This window comes from Microcebus murinus, chromosome 21, assembly GCF_040939455.1.
Source record: "Microcebus murinus isolate Inina chromosome 21, M.murinus_Inina_mat1.0, whole genome shotgun sequence".
Taxonomy (NCBI): Eukaryota; Metazoa; Chordata; class Mammalia; order Primates; family Cheirogaleidae; genus Microcebus; species Microcebus murinus.
The window spans coordinates 16,374,477-16,394,519 of NC_134124.1; the positions used below are offsets into that span (position 1 = coordinate 16,374,477).

The window sequence follows — 20,043 nt, forward strand, 5'->3', positions numbered from 1 at the left end:
TCTTGGGGACATGCAGCTCCAGAAAAGCCAGGAGTCGGGAGGCAGGCGTTGGGCTCCCCCAGGCTCCCCGACCCCCTGGCTCTGCCATCTGGGGAGGGCATCTCAGCGCCCTGAGTGCTGACTTGGGAGTCAGCCCGGCCCAGGCTCTTACCCCATCCCCACCACACCGACTCGATGATCCTGCGCAAGCCACGTCAGAACCCCGCTTGTCAGGTGGGATGACGCAGGGCGTGGCTGATAGCATTGACGTGAGGGTGCAATGAGAAAACGTGTGCCAAGCAACGGGGCAACCCCGGCTCGTGGCAACTGTTGGGTAAGTGCCAGCTGGAGCTTTATCACCCCTCGTCTCTTTGTGTCATCGTTAGCTCCCTGGGAGCCATCGTTACCCCTGGAGAAACTGAGGCCTGCTGTGGTGTCCTCCACCCAAGGTCTCTTGACCTCCAGACAGAGGCTTTTCCAGGAGCAAACATAATCCCTGTCTGGAATGTGGGCCGTTCTTTATCTTTACGGGCAGGGCTGGGTATGGCCTTCTTCAAGTCCTGCCACCTCAGGAGGAGCAGAGGCCACAGACTCTGGGCGTGGTCAGAAGCCAGGGCCCCCTGGGAGGTGGGCTTTGCGTGGCCAGGCCCTGCAGCCATTGGGGTTTTCCCTGGTGTGGCTCAGCTGCCCCTGAGTTGGTGTCTGGGCCTGTGAGTCACAGCTGCCCCACGGCTCTGGTCTTGTCCCCACTGGCAGCTATAGTCCAGACTCCTGGAGGCAATCCAGGGAAGCCTGTGGCTCCAAAACAAGGTGCCCCCCCCCGCCCGATCCAAACAGAGATGCCCCTTCCCCAGCTCAGAGAGAGCAAGGGATGGTCCAGGATGCACACAGAGTAGGTGCTAGATCTCAGGCTGACACCTGGTCCACCTCAAGTAACCCTCCCACAGGGCCCAGGTGGAAGGGCCAGGAAGCCCCAGCCTGGGTCTGAGACCCTTGTCCTCTGCGCCCTGCCCCTAGCAGCTCTATTGCCCATGACCCTGTGTCCCACGGTCCTGGGCTTGGCAGGAGGGCCATGTCCAGCACCAGGCTGGCTAGCGGAGACCAGAACACCTGGCTCACACTGGCCCTGCAGTCACTGAGCTGCTGTAGCCATGAGGGGTCCAAGCCCTGCTGGGTCTATACGCTTCTGCCCAGGCTGGCCCCACATCCCTTCCCTTCCTCTGTTCCTCTTCCTCTTCCTTCTCCTCCACCCTCTCTCCTCACTTCTTGCTATCTGGCCCTCTTGGGCACAATGTCTGCCTTGCTCCTACCTGGGGCCTGACCCGGACTCCCCCGGACCTGGAATCCAGGCTCTAGCGGATGCCTCTCTCCGGCCACACCAGCTTCAGTCTGGACTGTGGGCAGAGTGGAGGGGAGGGCAGGGAGGACGTCCCAGCTTAGTGGCCAAAGCCAAAGCACATGGTGGCGGGGGGTGGGGGCAGAGGGGCCCCGGCTCCTCAGCATCGCAGCCTTGAGCCTGCCCGCCCTCCACCCTCCTGCCCAACTCAGGGCTGGGCACTGCAGAGCCAGGAACGCCTTCTCACGTCCCACCTTGGGAAACCAAGCCCAAGCTACGTCACCCAGCTACTAGCAAGGGGGAGAGTGCACAGCCCCATTGTACAGATGATTGAGATGAGACCCAGCTGGAGGGGCAGTCTGGGGAGCCCCATTTGCCCCACCCACCCCACTCCACACCTCCCCGCCCCCAAGCACAGGGGCCCAAAGCCACAAGAGACCACAAAGTTCCTGAATGAGAAGCACCAGGTTTAATATTAAAATCTTTTCCTTAAAAAAGTACACGGATAGGAAAACTTAACAGCATACAAAATAGCACTTCTGTTGTATAAATGTGAGTTAACGTGAGTCCTAAAAATACTTGTAAACTAGGTGATTATATCTTTGGTACCGTATTGAGAGCCCATGCCCCCCTCCTTGGGCCAGGCTTTGGGGGTCCTGGGGTAGGAAGGTAACAACCCTCATGGGGGGCTGGTGTCCAGAAGGGCTGAGCTTCCCTGGCTCCCTCTCCAGCCTTCCCCTGCCAGTGGTCTTAGCCACAGCCTCACTCCCTGGCACCTCCAGTGCCCACTGGGCTGGGGACAGTGAGGTGTCACTACTAGGCCTGGGCAGTGACAAGACCATACCCCCATGGGATACTGCCTCAGGCATGGGGCAGCTGGCAGGTGAGAAGGCAACACCCAAAGTGCCCACCTCTCATACCCCTTTCTCGGGGTCCTCATCTGAAGCTTCTTGTCCTTTGTGGGACATAACTGTCCTCCCTGTCCATTCTGTCTGTGGCACAGGCCTGGGTGGCAGGTGCCAGAGTGATGGGCTGCACAAGGGGAGCTGATCTGCCCTCTTTGCCCCACTTGCCCAGAATAGCTCCAGAGGTCATTGTGGGTGCTAAAAGAGGTCCTGTGGTCTTCCCATGCCCCTGGGCAGCTGCCGGGGGCTTTCCAGGACACTGGCTGTCACTCCAAGTCAAGGCCTGGGCAGCTGCGTTCTTGGGCCTTGCCAGGGGGCCTGGGCAAGGGGTTCGGTTCCTGAATCCCCAGAGTGTGATATGTGGTCTGGAATCTCCCCGGAGTACAGCTGACCCCAGAATGGCAGCTCAGGGTATCTGGCCTTACTTCATCTGGACAAATGTGCAACCACCTGGAATGTTCTAGAATGTTAATGCTGGCAGGGCACTTGGAGTTAATGAGTCCAACTTGCTCATTTTTTAAAGGTGAAAACTGAGGCCCAGAGAGGGTGAGGGAGTCCTCCAAGGTCCCACAGCAGGTCCAATGCAGAGCCAGGGCCACATACTGGCCCATACATGTGGACACTTCACGCTGGCACGTCAATGCCCTCATCACACACACGAGGCCCGTCTGGCCCTGCAGACTCTGGTGAGCGGATTAAGACCGAGGGTGATGGAGAAAAGCCCAGGACGGATGGGCCTGAGGACAGGGACGCAGGCACCTTCTAGGGCGAGGTGTGCCCCAGTGCCCCGCGTAAGGCCTGCGGGCTGCGGTGTCCTGGCTCAGCCTCCAGCAGTAATTAGCATTCATTAGGCACGGATGGCCCCAGACCAGCTCGGGCCTAGGAAAGTGGAGACTGGCATCATAGAGAGACTGGCGGCCTTCTGGGTGAGGCAGCACTGCCCAAGGCCAGGCCCCAGCTCAGCCGGGAGCCAGGGAGGCCAGGGTCCCTTCCCCAGCTCTTGGGCGGATAAAAGTGCGAGGAGAGAACTATGGCTCCTTGAGGGTAGCTGGCCAACGAGAAAACGTGAAGTTACCACCTCGGTAACCTGGAGGGTCTCCCCGGGGATTCCGAGCTCCCCACCTGCCAGCCAGGGAGAGTATCCCAGAGAGTGGCTCACCAAGCCCGCCTCTCCCCTCTTCCATATGGGGAAACTGAGTCTCCTGGGGAGAACCCTGGCTCAGAGTCACGTGGCCTCCCCAGAGGAGAGGGCTGCTCACGGCCCCTGCAGTTCTCTTGCCTCCTAAGCCAGCCCCAGAGTGTGGGGCACAACATGCTAGGTGCAGGAGCCTTCCAGAAGGGGCAAGGGCAGGCTGGCTGACAGGAGGCCCGGCCAGGCCACGGGGCGCTGGGTGCTGGCAGAGAGGAGCTTCAGGCAGGGCAGGGTGGCGGCCAGCCCCCTACAGGAAGCTGTCCTCCTCCGCTCCGGCCCGCGGTCCAGGGCAGCCTGACTCTGGCGGCTGCTCCACCTCCAGCTCGGGCTCTGCCTGGGGCTCGGGCTGGGGCTCTGGCTCCGGCTCTGGCTCTTCCTGGGGCTCCAGGGGACTGTCACAGGAGATGGTAGAGGAGGTATTGACTTCATTCAGGGTGGAGCTAGAGGAAGGAGGCAAGTGGGTGAGGGGCTGGGGAGGAACCCAGTAAGATAATAACAGCAGTAATTAGGCTTTCCACGTGTGCGACCTCGCATCCTGGCTTTACACGCTTTTGCTCATCTAGCCTTGCAGGGGCTGTTCGAGTCCTGTCCTGTGGGCCGGTGCAGCTCAGGGAGGTCATGTCACAGCCCCACGTTGCACAGCGGGCAAGCGCAGGAGCTGGGACTTCAGAGCAGGTCCAGCTGGCTCCAAAGTTCCTTCCTCACCCGCCAGCGTCTCCACCCGCTGCACTCACAAAGGTAGGTTCGCGTTATCTTGCTCGGTCCCCACGCGAACCCCTAATGGAAGCACTTTTACTGTTTTCATTTTACAGGAGGGAAACCGAGGTTTAGAGAGTGAAGCAGCTGGTTTGAGGTACAGAACAGGGCCAGCACTCACATCCGGAGCTGTTTGAACCCTGCTTACCTCCTGGGCATGGTCTGCCCGGGCCCTGGTACGTAAAACCGTCAGAGCAACGAGGCCTTCAGGGGCCTTCTAAGGCCTGTGTATCCTCCCAGCACATCTGGAGAAACTGAGGCTCGCAGAGGCGAAGCCTTCCCAGGGCTCACGGCAGCTAGTGGCAGAGCTGGGACTATGACTCAGCCTGGGGCTCCTGCAACTTCACCTTGGGCTGGGTTTGTTCTGGGGGTGGCCCTGGCCTCATGCAGAGCCCTCCTCTCCAGCTGCGGGGAGATCCTGTCTGGACATCAGGGCCAGGCAACAGCTGGGCCTCCTGCCCACAGATCTCCTTCCCAGTCTGAACTCTGGCCTGAATTCCTGTAGACACCTCTGCCTCCTACCACCATGTGGGGCTCCTAGTGGCCCTCGGGCCCGGTGCTGAAGGACAGACCGGAGGCCTACGGCTAGCCGGGACCCCACAGTAAGAACTGGGGTGCTGGAGATGCTAGGTAGGTTTTCTCCTCCTTGGGGCTAGGACAGGGCCTAGTGAGGGGACAGTGTAGAGGACCCACTGGGGAATCCCCTAAAGGAAATAGGCACTTGCAAATACGTCCCAGCCCATCCTTGCCCTTCCCAACCTGCCCTTTCCACCTACGGCCATTTAGGGTCCACTGAGCTCAGTTCTCTCTTCTATTCACTGGTAGGAATAAGTACTCACTCACACGAGGTCACTTCCGTGGCAAGCCTGACACCATTCTGACACGCACGCATGCGAACACACACACACACACACACACACACACACCTCTAAACACACACACACGCACACTATGCACACCATCGCCTTGGCCCCCGGCCAGAGTGGCTACCTGGCAAGGCTGGGGGAACCCTCCAGCAGGCCCTCCTCGGCAACCTCGGGTTTGGGGTCAGGCAGGGGGATGATATAGTCGTTGTCACCCTCGTTGGGCTGCACAGCAGTGTAGAGGACAGAGCTGGTGTCCAGGGGAGATCGGAGGCCATGGAACCCCGGAAAGCGGGCTTGGGACCGAAGGATGGCTGGGTGGTCGCTCCTCAGAAACTCCTCATCCACCTGCTGGTACTTCTGCTCCGTGGGGCAGGGAGAACCGGAGAACCAGGGGCGGTCAGACCAGAAATGCCTTTAGCGATCGTCTAACCCAGCCCTCCCCCTCGGTATAAATAAGGCAACCAGTGCTCATTGGTGAAGGGGTTTGCCCAAAGCCACACTGCTGAGCCGGCTTCCACCTGCCATTGCATCTCTCAAGACACGGTGAGCTCAGAACCACCGAGGAGGGGCAGTCATGGGACCAGCCCCTGTGACCCTAACTCCCCCCACTACAGAGTAGACAGGTATGGGCTCTCATCCTGCCTCAGCCTCCTTCAGTGGGGCCTCAGTTTCCCTTTCTATGAAATGGTGTCATCTGCACTCCATCTCCCCGGTGGGAGGGTGTGAGAAATGGACCTAAGGAAGGAGTTGTCTGTGTGCCAGAGGCAATGCACATCTCCTCCCCACTCTGACCCCTGTTGTTGGACAGGGCAGGGTTTGGGGGCCCTACTGGCTCCATTTGGCTGGGCGAGTCTGCAACAGGATCCAAGCGGTCACGTAGCCAGGGGTTCATGCTTCTGAAGGAGCCCTACCGTTTGGCATGGGTGCCAAAGCTCAAGGAAGGTTGCAGGACGGGTAGGGCTGTAGCCCCTCTCCCTGCATCAAATCAATCGGCGTCCACATAGGATTCAATTTCTCAAAGCTCTGTGCTGCTAAAATAAATTCAGCTCATAGCTCCAGCCCATCCCCTTCCAGTACTGGCAGGGAAACTGAGGCCCAGAGAGGGTGAAGGGCGGTCCCCAGATACCAGCCCATTGCACAGAGCCTTGTACCCAGTGTCTGACTTCTGTGCCTACCTCCACCCTGCCTCAACATACCTTTTTGTAACCTTCGCCCAGCAGTCTCTCGAGAAGCAACACCAGCTGGGAGAAGGGGGGCCGGATCTCAAACTTCTCTTCCCAGCACTTCTGCATGATCTCGTAGCTGGAGAGGGGAGAAGGGTCAGGGGCTCTGGCTCAGGGGTGGGAGGTGGGGCTGGGGGCACTGGAGGCTGCCCCTCCCAGGACAAAGTGAGGGGTGGCGACTGGGTGCTGTTTTCCCCATTGCTGCCTCTAGACATTCCCCTGGGAAGCCCTCCCAGCACCCCAGTCCGCCCGGTTCCATGGGGCCAACTCCACCTGGGTGAGCACATGACCCAGGCCTGGTCAGTGGTTTTCATCCCTTCAGCTCAGTGGCTGGTTCTGGTTAGCAGGTGACCCCACCTGAGCCTTTGAAAGTCAGCTCTGGGCTCTTTGCTGGAACTACGATGCCAGCACTATGACAGAAGGCTGGCACTGCTGGCAGCCATCTGAAAATGATGGCTGTAGTGGGCAAAGCCGAGCCCAGGGCTGGAACAAGAGATCCCAGTGACATCCTTGGAACAGGGTGAATCCAGTCATCCCCGGGCTCTCCCGATCTCTGAGCTAATAAATCTGTCTTTGGTCTAAGCCGGTGGTTTAAGCCGGTCTGGGTATCTCTTGTTTGCACCCACAAAACCCTCCGAAACGCACAAGGCTCCACTCACATCTCATCAGAGGCGTGAGCGGGCTGGGCCATGCGGTAACCCCGCTTGATGGCGTTGTAGAACTGCTCGTTCATGGGCAGCTCCGGGTAAGGGGTGCCACCTGTGGAGGAGCAGAGACAGGAGATACATGGGCTCGGGGGCGTGGACAGGCGGAGTCCCCTCCTCTACGGGACGAGGAGAGGCACGCTGGCCCCAGTGCGGGAGAGGGGCTGCGCCCTTGGCATTGGGAAACGTGGGCTCCCTGTGGGCTCCGAAAAGAGGCTGCATCCCTCCCCAGGACAGAGAACCGGAGAACGCAGAGCCAAGCAGGCTTTCAGATGTCACTGTCCAACCCCCTCAATACTCTGACGTGGAGATAAAGACGCCCGGAGAGGGCAAAGGACTTGTCAAAGTCACGCAGCAGGGAGAAAGCAGCAGAGTGGGGACTTCAACCAGACCCCTGACCCCTGTCCCAGGGCCCGTCCCACGGCCCCAGCAGCCGGAGGTGCGAGTGGTCAGACACCACGCCATGCCAAGCCACCGAGGGCGGGGAAGAAGCAAGCGCACCCAGCGTGAAGATCTCCCAGAGCAGGATCCCGAAGGACCACACGTCGCTCAGGGTGGTGTAGAGGCTGTTGAAGATGCTCTCCGGGGCCATCCACTTCAGAGGCAGGAAGGTCTGCGGGGACATGGGACAGATGCTGATGCAAGGAGGGACTGGGAGGCTGGGACCCCAGCCCCACTCCGTCCCGGGGCTCAGCTCCTGCTCACTCCCGCGCCCGGGAGGGCCCCACTCTCTACCCCACGCGGTTCCCATGTCCATCCCCGTGGCCAGAGGATCAGAGGCCATTTCTGTTCTCACTAGCTGGGGCCACGGCAGCTCCTGTCCCTAGGAAAAGGCCCCGGGGTCTGCAGAGAGGGCTGGGGGAGCCAGGGACAGGCCAGGTCACTGCCCAGCCCCCATCCTGGCTGCCTGCCATCTCTGGGCCCAGTGTCCCTCCTCTTGGCATTCACTGGAGAGTGGGGAGCTGAGTGACAGGCAGGATGTCACATTTTACCCAGACCGATCCCAACTACTGTCTGTGACTGGCTCATCTGTCTTGCTCTGTCACCTGGCCTTCTTCCTCTGCCTACCACCCCTGGAATGACACATTTGGCCTGCTCCCCCTTCCCCACACCCCTGCCCTCATCACAGCTGGCCCCCTACTGCCACTCACAGCTGGGTGGCTCCCCTTCCTGTCCCTGCACACACAGCCCGGCAGGCACAGCCCACCGCCGCCGGCAGGGCAGGCCACGTGGAGCCCCATACTCATCGCTCGTGAGCTGTGGCCATGCTGATCAGGAAGGAATCTGTCCCTGGGGCCAGAGGCACGTGACAGCAGCCCCACCAGCCCGGGGAAGGTGCTCACGCTGCCTTTGGAGATGTAGTTTGAGTCCCGCATGATGTCTCGAGCCAGGCCAAAGTCACAGATCTTGACCAGCTTGCCCTCGCAGATGAGCACGTTCCTGGCCGCCAGGTCCCGGTGGACACACTGGGTTGGGGGAGAGGGGAGCTGAGGCCTTGTGGACAAGTGTCAGGAAAGACTCTCTGTGTCAAGGGCTTTAGTGCATCACTTTCCAGGTGTGCGGGTGCTCTCTGTCCCCACCCACCAGAGTGGCTGTGTACTTGGAGGACTCTGGCTGGCTGGGTGACCCGCCTCCCCCCAGCCCCCACCCTGCCCCACCGCAGCCACACGTACATTTTTGGAGGCCAGGAACTCCATGCCATTGGCCACCTGGTAGCTGAAGCCCACGAGGTCCGTGTAGCTAAGCACTGGGGACTCGTTGATCAAGGTTGCCTGATAGGTCCTCTCGGGGGCTAGGCGAGAGCAGAGGGTCACCTGCTATCTCATGTATCCTCATGGCCCATGGGACCCCTGCCCTTTGGCTCCTGGGAGCCTGAATGTCTGAGCTACTGACCCTCTAGGTCTCCCCCAAAAAAGGAGAATGACTTGCTGACCTCTAACTAAAAGCACTCCTACTCTATCAGTGCCCTCATTGGCCAAAAAAATTTGGCATTATTAGCCCTTGGATCACCTTTACTTAGCCTGGCCTGCCTGCTTCTCAGGGACAGTAGCCCAGCCTGGGGCCAGCTCAGAGCGGACTCCTTCTCCCCAAGGCCCCCAGAGGCCAGGTCCTCCCCCACCCGGCCTCTCCACCTCTCCCCTCTCCACCTCCCTGTGGGCTGTGTGCACATCTCTGGGCCCATAAACAGGGCTTCAGATCAGGGCTCCCCTGCACAGCAGCTTTGGCCAGGTGGCTGGCCTCATTTCTGCATCTATGAAATGGGCACCAGGCCCCCTTCCTCCCAGGGTTGTTGCAAGACTGGGCATGCGAAAGGCTTTGAAAGACTGTGTCACGGCACAGGCGTGAGCCCGAGCATGCAGGTGCGAGGACACCACGTCCACCCACCGGAGGGGATGTAGTTATCGTAAGGGGCCATGTAGCTGGAGGACTCGATGTCTGCATACTTGACGTCTCCCTTCATGTCCAGCATGGGCACGTAGTCCACCGACTCGTCCTTGCTCATGTCCATGTAGCCACCATCGCTCTCCCCAGTCAGGGACATGTGGCTGGGGGTAGAGGAGCATCTCGGGAGAGTCACAGGCTCTCCCTTCCCTTCCCCTCCTGCCCCTTGCTCACCCCAGGGGCCCAGGAGGCCCTGACACCAGTGGATTTCTGCTCTCACTCATTCACTCATCCTCTTTCAGTCTGTCACAGTATGAATGACCTCCACTGAGCCCCTTCAACCAACCCGTTGGGCCTGAGCTGAGCACTGGGGCTGCCAAGATGACATAAGGCCTGGAGGCGATTGCAATGCCCCAGGACAAAGGTCACGAGACGGGTGTGTGCAAAAGCGTCTTTTGGTGGCTTCTCCAGCACCACCCAGCCCTGATGCCGTGCGAGTGTCCAGCCACAACCCAGCCTGGGCAGCACGGAATTGCATTAATACCTCTGCCAGCGGCATCAGCTCCCCATAGCACTGGGGCCACACACACATGCATCTCCATGGAAAGGGCAAAGACGGGAAGGAAATTGATCAAAATGATGGGGAGGACAGGGGTGAGTTTTAATGTCATTTATATGCTTCTCCAAAGTTACTCGTATGTTTGCTTTTGTAATAAGCAAAAGAGCTAAGAAACGTTCTTTTTGGAAAAGAGGAAGAGGAGCTGAGTTGCCCGAGGAGCAGTGGGGAGGCTGCAGCGAGGGGCAGAGGTTGGGGCACTGCCGTGCAAGTCAGGAGGCCTGGCACTGGTCTCACCAAGGACAGGAGGGCAAGACACCCCCACACAGGGATGGTGTGAGGGTTCCAGAGGGGCACTTCTGCACAGGGCCAGGCGCACGGGGACAGACCCCCACCACCATCATCATCATTCCCGTTAGTCTCTCCTCTGGGCTGGACTGACTTGTGGAAGAGCCCTGGCTCAGGAGCGATTCTGCGACCCCTCCCCAGCCTCTGCTTCCTCTCCTGGACAAGGAGGGAGTGAGCAGGTGCTCCCAGGTGCCCCAAAGATTCAAGTCCCTGGCCTGCCCCCCGTACCTGGGCAGGGGCAGCCCGACAGGCAGGGCGTTGCTGTAGAGCTCTGCGCTGGGCGGGCGGCGCTTGTCGGAGTGGTGCTGCAGGAAGGTGTGCTTGTTCCGGTGCAGGTAGTCCACCAGGTCGCCGTAGCGGCAGTACTCGGTGATGATGTAGATGGGTCCTGCAAAGGGACAGGCTCAGGGGCAGTCCCTGGGGAGGCCTCAGGCTTCCCATCAGGGCCTTGAGCCCAATAATGGGCTGGATGTGGGAGAGTCAGTCTGGCACGGTGGCCAACAGGCTTGGTGCCCTGCAAACCTGGGCTCTTTTCCTCTGTGACTGCAAGCAAGGTACTTAGTCTTCCCGAGCCTTACTTTCCCCATCTGTTAAGTGGGGCTAATAATACCCACCTCTAAGGGCTGTCGTGAGGATGAGTCAGATAATGCCTTTGTTGGCCTGGCACATGGCGAGCACACGGTGTTAGCTGTTACTGATGTGTTTTGTTTTTAAACTAAAGCTTGCTTTGGAGCCCAGTATATAAGGCATATAATAGCAACGGTTTATTATTATCGGTTTACTAATTAAATTCAACTACAACGCATTTACTTAATCAGTAAGAGCTTGAAGATACTGATGAAAACAAAAATTTTGAAATAAGTGATTATTGCGGATGTAAATTAGTCTATGTATGCAATGTACTTCTGTATTTTGTTTTGGTTGCACAATACTAAGGAAAATTCCAAATCTCACAATAAGCAGCTGCGAATGGTGATAACGTTTCTTTTTCCTTTTTTTTTTTTTGCAGCCTAACCTGTAATCAGAGCTTCAAATAAACACAGTTGGCCAAAGAGGCTTTCTTTTACAATGTGAATGAAAGTAGGTCCCAATTAGCATGCCGGTGGTCTCCAGTGGTGGGCATATGACTCATCTTAGGGTCATTTGAGCTATTATTTATTACGGCTTTCAAAATGTATCGTAAAAATTAAAAAATGTCAGAGAACAGTTTGATTCAGCAACTGCTGGGACTGGTGACCTGAAGAATCCTTTGGCGGTGAGGGTGCTCCGATTTCTAAATCCCACTCCCATCTGGGCGGTGCAATGAGGGCCCTGGACAGGTGGGCGTGGACTGAGCAGGGGCAGGGAGGGCGCTTTCCCAGAGCCCTCTGGGGAGGGGGTTGGTACCTCCTTTGGTGCAGGCGCCCAGCAGGTTGACCACGTTCAGGTGGGGCCCGAGGTGACTCATGATCTTCAGCTCTGACATGAGGGCTTGCTTCTCACTGCTGCGGGCTGTGGCTGAGGGAAAGGGAGTCTCACGCCAGCCCAGTCCCCAAGGCTCCGTGGAGGCCCCGCCAGAGCCTATTCTTGCTCTTCTGCCCCACCCTGGGAAGCACGACCCAGGCAGCCTAGGGGGTGACGACCCACACTCTGGGGAGGGGAGAGTGGGGGGAGGAAGCAGGGGAGGAGGGGGCAGGGCTGAGGGGGCTAGGGTGAGGGACCCTCTTTCCCAACCCAGAATCGGGAGCGGTGCTGGCTGCGGTGTGACTGCCCGACCGGTGCCAGCTCATCAGATCAGGCCACTCTGGGAGAGGCTGAATGTGTGGGGTGGACCAGGGGCCCAGACGCTGGGGGGTGGGATCCAGGGACTCACATTTCAGCATCTTGACGGCCACTCTCATCGTGGCCTGCGAATGGCTCAGGCCATGAGCCGTGGCCTCTACCACCTGCCCAAAGGCCCCGGAGCCGAGGGTGCGTCCTGGGGCAGAGATGACCCCTCAGTTCCTGGCCCACCAGGAACTGCACCCCCACCCTTCCCGCCCGAGCATGGGGAAGAGCCACTCTCTTGGTCATCCTGGACATCCCTCAAACCGCCAGAGAGCTCAGCTCCTCTCACCCCTCAGCCTCCCTCGCTAGACCAAGCACAGGCCCGGGACTCAGCCTGTCACCAGTGCCTCCTCTTTTGCCACAAAGATGTCCCATCTCACAAGTCACAGGACCCCAGGACCTCAGTGCTGGACGGTCCCTGGGGAGTCAACTTTATCCTCATTGTCCAGAGTGGGAGAAGAAGGCCAGAGAAGGCAGGGTACCAGGCCTAGGTCTCATAGCTGCTCATGGCAAGGCTGGGCCCGGACCTCAGAGAGTCTTCCCACCCATCTTGAGTCCCCAAACTGCCACCTGAGGCCTCCCAGGACTGACCAAGCACAAGCTGGTCCCGGGGCACCTCCCACGTGGAGTCATAGGGCAGCTGCATGGGGTCGACGTAGATGTACTCGTGGCCGTCAGAGCTCACAGACTCAATCACCTTCCATCGGATCTCATAACGCGGCTTCTGCACGACCAAGACCAGGAACGCACCGTCAGGGGGGGTCTGTGGGCTTGACGCCCGTTAGGTCCAGCCCCTCGTAGGACAGATGGGGCAGGAGACCCTGAGGCCCTGTGTAACTTCAGCACAGCAAGTGCTCAACTGAGCCCAGGCCTTCATGGACTCAGTGGGAACAGGAACCGGGGGGGCCCCAGAGCGGCAGAGCAGCCTTCGGGACTCGGCAGGCCGAGGAGCAGGTGACCGCCAAGGGCCTGGCTCATCAGAACCTCCTTCCCAGATTCTCTCAGAGCCTCCGAGGCTCCTCAGAGGGGAGGAGAGGCGCAGGCAGCCCCGGAAGTGACACCAGGTAGGGGCGACTGCTGGATGCGGCTGCCCCCTCCCCATGCTGGGCCAGTCACAGTGGGAATCTCAGACAGATGTAACCTTAGAATGTTGAAATCATAGGATGTTGGGATCACAGGATTGGAATCTTAGAATGATGGGTCATGAGGTGCTGCAATGCTGATTCAGGAATCTTAAAGTGTTGGAATGACAGAAGGTTGAAATCTCAACACAGAACACTGAAATCATGGATGAATAGGATCAGAATGCATTTCAGTGGAACCACGGGAGTCTCTGTGAGTGAGAGGTGGAAGAATCCCGGGGGCCCACATAGTCCACCCTGTGGCCCCCTGCCCTGTGCCTGGGATGGGAGGGATGATGCCGGAGCAGGACCTGGGGACTGGGGGACACAGCAGGAACAGGGAATCCTGGATGGCCTGGGCCAGGCCCGTGTCATCCCGGGCTGCTGGGGGTGGAGGCAGCTCAGACACACAGTGTCACTCTATATACATTCCCACCTGAGCCCTGCACACGGTCAGATCATGTAGCGTTAGGGAGTGCAGGAGGCTCCGTGCCAAACAGTGGTGTGCCAATCTGTACCCATCGGGCCAGGGTGGGGCTTACCTTCTGCCAAAGCATGATAAGGATGATGAGAGAGATGATGGTGAGGACCACCAGGGCCAAGATGGCTGAGATCACCACCACCTTGAAGGGCAGGGCTGGAGGCAGAGAAGAGAGCAGGCCATGAACACACAAGGTGCTTGACACCTGCCCTCCCCTCACTCCAGCTCGGGCAGCACAAATCCTTCTGTGCCCATCCTGCCCAGGATGGAAGCCCCCTGCCTCCTCATCAGACTGTGATGTCAGACCCTCAGCCTCTAGCCTCTCCTGTGAATACCCATGCCCCTAAGGAACTGCCCCAGCTCAGACCCCTGCCGGCTCCCACATCCCTTCAGCCCGTGCCAGGGCCGGCCTGGCCTTGCTGCCATAGCTGTAGCCTGGGTGCACACATCCTCTGAGCCCTTGCCCATTGCCTGGACCCCCTGCTAGCCCAGGAGCCCCTGAAAGCTGGGCTGTGGCTCATCTCTCCTCTGAGTCCGGCATCTTTATTGGGACCATCAAAGCGAGGTCAGACTCTAACTTCCATGCCTTAGTGGCCCATGGACTGAGTGAGTGACCACTGGGGGGCAGTGACTGAGCTCCCAGGGCCTGATGGATCCGGACTACAGAAGGACCTGCTTCCTCCCTAGTTTCACCCCGAGGGCCAGTGGTAATGGTAATTATAAAGTGTGTCCCCCGGTTCTGAGGTAATCAAGCAGCACTAACATGCCCCCCTGACCCTGAGGCTCCCTGACCCCAAGGCCTCAGCCACACAGCTTCCCATTCCTTTTCGCTCCCTCCATCCACCTGCACCAGACCCACATCTCCCCTGCCCTGCCCTGTTCCACTGGCCATCCATGAGGCCCCCTGGGACTCGTTCCCTCCTCCTCTGCCCCCATCTGCCCTTCTCTGCTCCCTGGAGGAGTCCTGTCCCACCTCCCCCTCTGGGTCTTCTCCCTGTCCCCTCCTCCTTAGAGCTGCAGCCCAACATCACTCCTCTCCTCCTCCTCCCTACTAGTCCACACCCCGGTCGGGCCTGCGGCAGAAGGCAGCAGGAGCTTCACGCAGCTGTCCCATCCCTGGGTGCTGGTGTGTGGCTTCCCCTCAGGCTTCAGTCGCATGAAAGCATCCCTTCTGCCTTTGCTCAGAGCTGGCCTGCTGCTCGGGCTGTCCACACCGTCTGCCCAGACGCCCACTTGCCCAGGGGAATGTGTGCACATGTGGGAGTATGGCTGCCATCAGGGTATTAAAGAAGCCTGGCCGTCCACCACAGGGCAGGGGACGGGAGGCAGGTCTGGCGCACAGGCACGTGCATGTACACACAGGTGTCCAAAACACCTCACGTGGCTTCAGAGCCCTGTCTGCCCTGGCTCTTGCCCACCCCATAGCTCCATCCCTTGCCACTGCCTTCCCTTTTCTCCCCCAGCCCCTAAATATCCGCACAGCCCCTGCTCCAGCCAGGCTGAACTGAATTCCTTTCATTTCTTGGAACCCTTTTGCCTCTGGGCTTTTGTACAGGCTATTCCCTCTGACCGGAACACAGTTCTTTCCTAGGCTAGCTCCTAGTCATTTTTTTAGTTTTGATGTACAGGTTCCTTTTTCTAGGACACTTTCCTGAATCCCACAGCTGGGCAGGGGGCCCATTCTCCCTCCAGGCTTTCCCCAGAGTGGTGATGCAAGTGGGATTGCCTAGTTCCTTGTCTGTCTTCTCCCTCGGGACTGCGGGCACCAGGAGGGCAGGCAGGGCTGGGCCCTTTGACCTCTGTACCCTAATGAGAAGTTATTTACTGAGTGAAGAAACAGGCAGACCAGTGAAGTACATGCACACAGGTACATGCATGCACAGGGATGGGCAGGTAGACATGCAAAAGCATCTGGGCACTGGGAGGCATTATTCATATGTGCACAGATTACACATGTATGCGAACATGCTAACAGACATGCACTGCACAGCAGGCATATGTGTATGAGGTTTGTGCTTGTACCCATTTGCAGAAAAGTGTGCTGCAATTACATGCTTTCAGACATGCACTATGCCAGTTTGCACATATGCACAGAAATGGTACAGGCATTGCTGATACACATGTGTGGGGATTGTGCACCTACAAGTATATAGTCATATGCTCGGTGGGCTTCTACACATGTCTGAGGATTAGGAATATTCATGTACATGGTTTACGAACATACTCTTGGTGGGTTTACATGCATGGATGGGTGGTGCATGCTTGAGCACACTCTAGCTTTATGGGTTTATCTGGGGATTGGGCATTCTTCAGTGCAAGGTTTATAAATCTACACACAGAGGGTTTGCACCTGTGTTGAAGGATCAGGCATGCTCATGTACATGGCTTGCAACATACAAACAGTTTATATATGCTACACAAAAGGAGACAGTGTTTGTTATTCATATCCATGGTTTATAGACATGTGTGCCCACAATGTGTGTCGTGTACATGCACAGGAACACATTCTGGTGGGTTTCACAGCACTCCTGTGTGCCCATGGGCATGCTGATGCTCTTGGCTAGCTGTAGGGGCATGGGCACAGATCCAAGTCTGGCAGCGTCAAGGTGAGGGGTAGGGTTGCCAAGGGCCGCTGAGGCTGGAGAACTCACAGTGCGGCACCACAATGACCTCCTGCGTGTCCTGGCTCACGACGTTGCGCAGCGTGCAGTGCACGGACATCGGCTGGTCCACGCGTTGCAGGCGCAGTGTGCTCACCACTTCGAACTCCTGCTCCTCCTCCCAGTATGTCACGTTGGTCTCCAGCTGGCCCTCCTCAGAACTGTTCCCCAGCGGTGTGGGTGGCAGTTCACGTGGACACCTGCCAGGAGAGGCAGCAGGGTTGGCTTCCATCCCCTTAACTCTGCAGACAGGGAAACTGAGGCCAAAAGCAGGCAGCGCCACAGAGTGGTGGTGGAAGGAGGTAGGGTGTGTCCAGTTCCTGCTACCTTCCACTTCCTGGTCCTGGGCTGGTTCCTTCTGTGGACCAGCAGGGGGCGCTCCCATCCCAGAACTGAGAACCCTTATTGCCAAAGCCACTCCTCTCATTTGACCCCCAGGGTCACACAGCCTGTAGGGGGCAAAGGCGGAACCCAAACTCAATCCTGCCTCTGTCCACTATAGGAGAATCAGCCTGGCCAGGGGTACAGCATAGATCTACTGGGTGGGCGCACAGACCCTGCACTGTGCTGGGCCAAGGGCAGCCTGGGGTTCAAGGTCAGGAAAAGGGGCCATTTAGGTCACACAGAGCATCTCCAAGGAGGTGGTGGATTGGCTTTCTCTAGCCTGGAACAATATGCCAAGAGCAAGAGCCTGGAATGTCACCTTCACTGGGTCCTTCTAGCCCGCTGCAGGTACCCCCGAGACTGAGGCCCAGGTCTGTCACCTTTTGAAGTCTCTGCAGGCAGACCAGGTGACGTTCGGCTGGGGCATGCCTCTGCCACGACAGCGGATTGTCTGCTCCCCGCTGGCAGGGTGGCTCTCACTCAGCTCCAGCACACGGACGGGGACTGTATGGAGAGGGTGCAGGGTTAGGAGGAGGTGGGGAGGTAAGAATAGACCTTTGACAGGAAAGGCCCTTGGGGAGGACCCAGGCCAGAGTCTCCCCTAGGGGGTGGGGGCTGCAGACTGCAGGTGTACATTAAATACCAGGAATCCCTGTGGGAAAACTGATGGATCCCCTCTCTAGGTACTTCAAAGGGAAAGTCTCAGTAGGGTGCTAGTCTGTCCTTAACACCTCTCTGAGACTTGCTAATCTTACCCTTTTAACAAAGAGAGAGCAGGCCTCAGGCTCAGAGCCCTGGGCAGCCAAGCTCACCAAGCTAGAGTTTAATAGCATTATTTTGTTTTCTCTGAGTTTATTTTAGTGGTTGCTTTATATTTATGACATGTGATGCTGATTTTCCATGTACAATTGAGAGGTTAAATTTTGCCTTTCAAAATAAATTTATTTTTAGAAAGTCAATTGACAAAACATTAAGTCACTATCGTGTCATTCCTCTGCTCAAAACCCAGTGATGGTGGAAACAGTAAAAGCCAAAGTCTGTAGCAGAACCACAAGGACCTACACGATCTGCACTCCCTGCACCCCCCACTGCCCTGTCTCTGCTCTGGCCTTATCTCCCACCACTCTCCCCTCCCCCTGTTCTGGCCACGGCAGGCCTTCCTGCCATTGCTCTGGCCTTTGCCCTGCCTGGGGTACCCCTTCCCCAAATGTCCACTTAGCTAACGACCTCGCCTTCTAGTCTTCATGAAAATATTACTTCCTCAGAGAGGCCAAGCTTAATGAGGCCAACCCTGATCACTGTATGTAAAAGTGCAACACGTGCCGGGCGTGGTGGCTCACGCCTGTAATCCTAGCACTTTGGGAGGCTGAGGCGGGCGGATTGCTCAAGGTCAGGAGTTCGAAACCAGCCTGAGCGAGACCCCCGTCTCTACCAAAAATAGAAATAAATTAATTGACCAACTAAAAATATATATACAAAAAATTAGCCAGGCATGGTGGCACATGCCTGTAGTCCCAGCTACTCGGGAGGCTGAGGCATTAGGATCGCTGAGCCCAGGAGATTGAGGTTGCTGTGAGCCAGGCTGACATCACGGCACTCACTCTAGCCTGGGCAACAAAGTGAGACTCTGTCTCAAAAAAAAAAAAAAGTGCAACACACACCAAGCCCCCGTGCCCAGCAAGCTTCCCTCCCCTGCCTTTTCTTCCCTTCCACAGTGTTTGTTACTGTCTATCCTATGCAGTTTGCTGGGATTTCCCCTCTACTGTTAAATGTTTGTCTTTCCCTACTAGGGTGTAAACTGCACACAGGCAGGGAGGGACTCAAGAACCCTGAACAGACTGGCATATTGTAGTTGCTCAACAAATATCTATTGAATTAGTAGTACAGTATAAGTGGTATGCGAGAAAGAAGAATCATGGTGTTGGTACATGAATGCCTGAGGTTTTGGAAACACCAATCTAGCCTGATGGCCTCCTTGTATAGCTGGGGAAACTGAGGGGACATGCCAGGTTCACACAGCAGTGGGTCAGTGGCCTAGAACCCAGTCTCCCGAGTTCCAGGCTGGGTCTCCAGCTGCTCCTATGGGTGAGTGGACAGTGCAGGAAGACAGAGGGAATGGGGGTGGGGAGGGCCAGGGTCGGGGAAGGGGGAGCCTCACCATTGATCTGCAGCTGGAAGGAGAGCTGGGCCTCAGCATCCTCATTGAAGGCCCGCATGGTGTAGTGGCCAGCCTCTGTCACCTTCACCCGCACCAGTGTCAGCTCTGACACATACCTGGGAGGAGGACAGGCAGCTGTCAGAGCTGGAAGAACTCTTACAGCCCCCCCCCCACACCTTCCTGGTACAGACAGGGAAGGGAAGGGCCCGCCAGGGTCACACAGGTGTCAGTAGCAGAGCCAGAACTCAAACCCGGTCTCCTAAACCCCCACCCACAGGCAGCTCCACTGAGCCAAGAGGGAGGGGTGGGAGGAATTCGAGGCAGGGCTTGGAGGGGAAGTCCATTTCCCTTCACTTCAGAAAGGCCTAACACTGCTTTATCCCAACATGTCTCAGTCTCCAGCAGTGAGTGGCCTGCCTGGCACCCTCTTCCCCAGTCATATGGCCCTTTCTTCTTGGCTGCTGCCTGCGGGCCCCACCCATCACAAGGATAACTACACATCTGGGCGGTCATCTGACCAGTGGCTGCCTCCTCCACGAGGCCAGAAACTCTGGGAGGGACGGAACAGCCTGAGCTGGTGGCTGCAGCCTCCCCAGCGCCCGGCACGCAGTAGGTGTCAGGAAAGGTGGGCCGCGGTTTGTTGAGTGGCTAAAGGCCTCAAAGAACAATAGCTTCAAGAATGGAGTGGCCGGGCGGCTGCTCACCGGGTCTCAGACACGTTGCGCGTGGACAGGGCGATCTCGCCAGTGCTGGAGTCGCCCAGGGTGCGGTTGTCCTTCAACCACAGGACCGTGGGCGGAGGGTAGGCCTCGAGCACCACCTGCAGTGTCCGGCTCCCGTGTAGCTCAGCGAATTGCAGAGCGCCCACCTCTTCCAGCAGCCACACGAAGCCGCTCTCTGCAAGAGGTGGTCGTCAGGGGGCGGGGCCCCGGGGGCGGGGCTATGCCAGACCACCAATGGGGCAGCGCCTTCCCGGGGGGGCGGGGCGCGGTTCCTGGAGGCGGGGCATCGCTAAATGCCAAAGGAGCCTGGTCTTGCGGGTCGGGGCTTTAGGCTTTGGGAACCCTACTGGTGAGGGAGCTACCGGAGCTGGGGTTGAAGTTGGGACCAGGACTGGGTGGGCTTGGAGAAGGGGCCGAATTTGAGGCTGATGTTGATGTTGAGGCCGGCTTTGAGGTTGGGACTG

General features: G+C 58.0%; 1 protein-coding gene across 4 annotated transcripts in view; it reads right to left on the reverse strand.

Annotated features, from left to right (window-relative positions):
• Positions 1-1,761: 1,761 nt before the first annotated feature.
• Positions 1,762-20,043, reverse strand: part of PDGFRB (platelet derived growth factor receptor beta) — a 38,655-nt gene continuing 20,373 nt past the window's right edge. For 3 of the 4 annotated variants that reach the window (XM_012741606.3, XM_075996217.1, XM_012741605.3), the window contains 17 exons: positions 19,562-19,754; positions 18,858-18,973; positions 17,080-17,203; positions 16,307-16,515; positions 13,717-13,811; positions 12,645-12,777; positions 12,100-12,204; positions 11,634-11,744; positions 10,476-10,635; positions 9,347-9,507; positions 8,635-8,753; positions 8,305-8,427; positions 7,463-7,574; positions 6,917-7,016; positions 6,231-6,336; positions 5,159-5,391; positions 3,038-3,852 (listed from right to left, as the gene is read on the reverse strand). In XM_012741606.3, coding sequence (XP_012597060.2) covers positions 3,660-3,852; positions 5,159-5,391; positions 6,231-6,336; positions 6,917-7,016; positions 7,463-7,574; positions 8,305-8,427; positions 8,635-8,753; positions 9,347-9,507; positions 10,476-10,635; positions 11,634-11,744; positions 12,100-12,204; positions 12,645-12,777; positions 13,717-13,811; positions 16,307-16,515; positions 17,080-17,203; positions 18,858-18,973; positions 19,562-19,754 — 2,393 coding nt within the window. In that variant the 3' untranslated portion in view covers positions 3,038-3,659. Of the gene's footprint in view, positions 3,853-5,158; positions 5,392-6,230; positions 6,337-6,916; positions 7,017-7,462; positions 7,575-8,304; positions 8,428-8,634; positions 8,754-9,346; positions 9,508-10,475; positions 10,636-11,633; positions 11,745-12,099; positions 12,205-12,644; positions 12,778-13,716; positions 13,812-16,306; positions 16,516-17,079; positions 17,204-18,857; positions 18,974-19,561; positions 19,755-20,043 lie in introns of all 4 variants that reach the window. The other variant, XM_075996218.1, reaches the window with a different exon arrangement.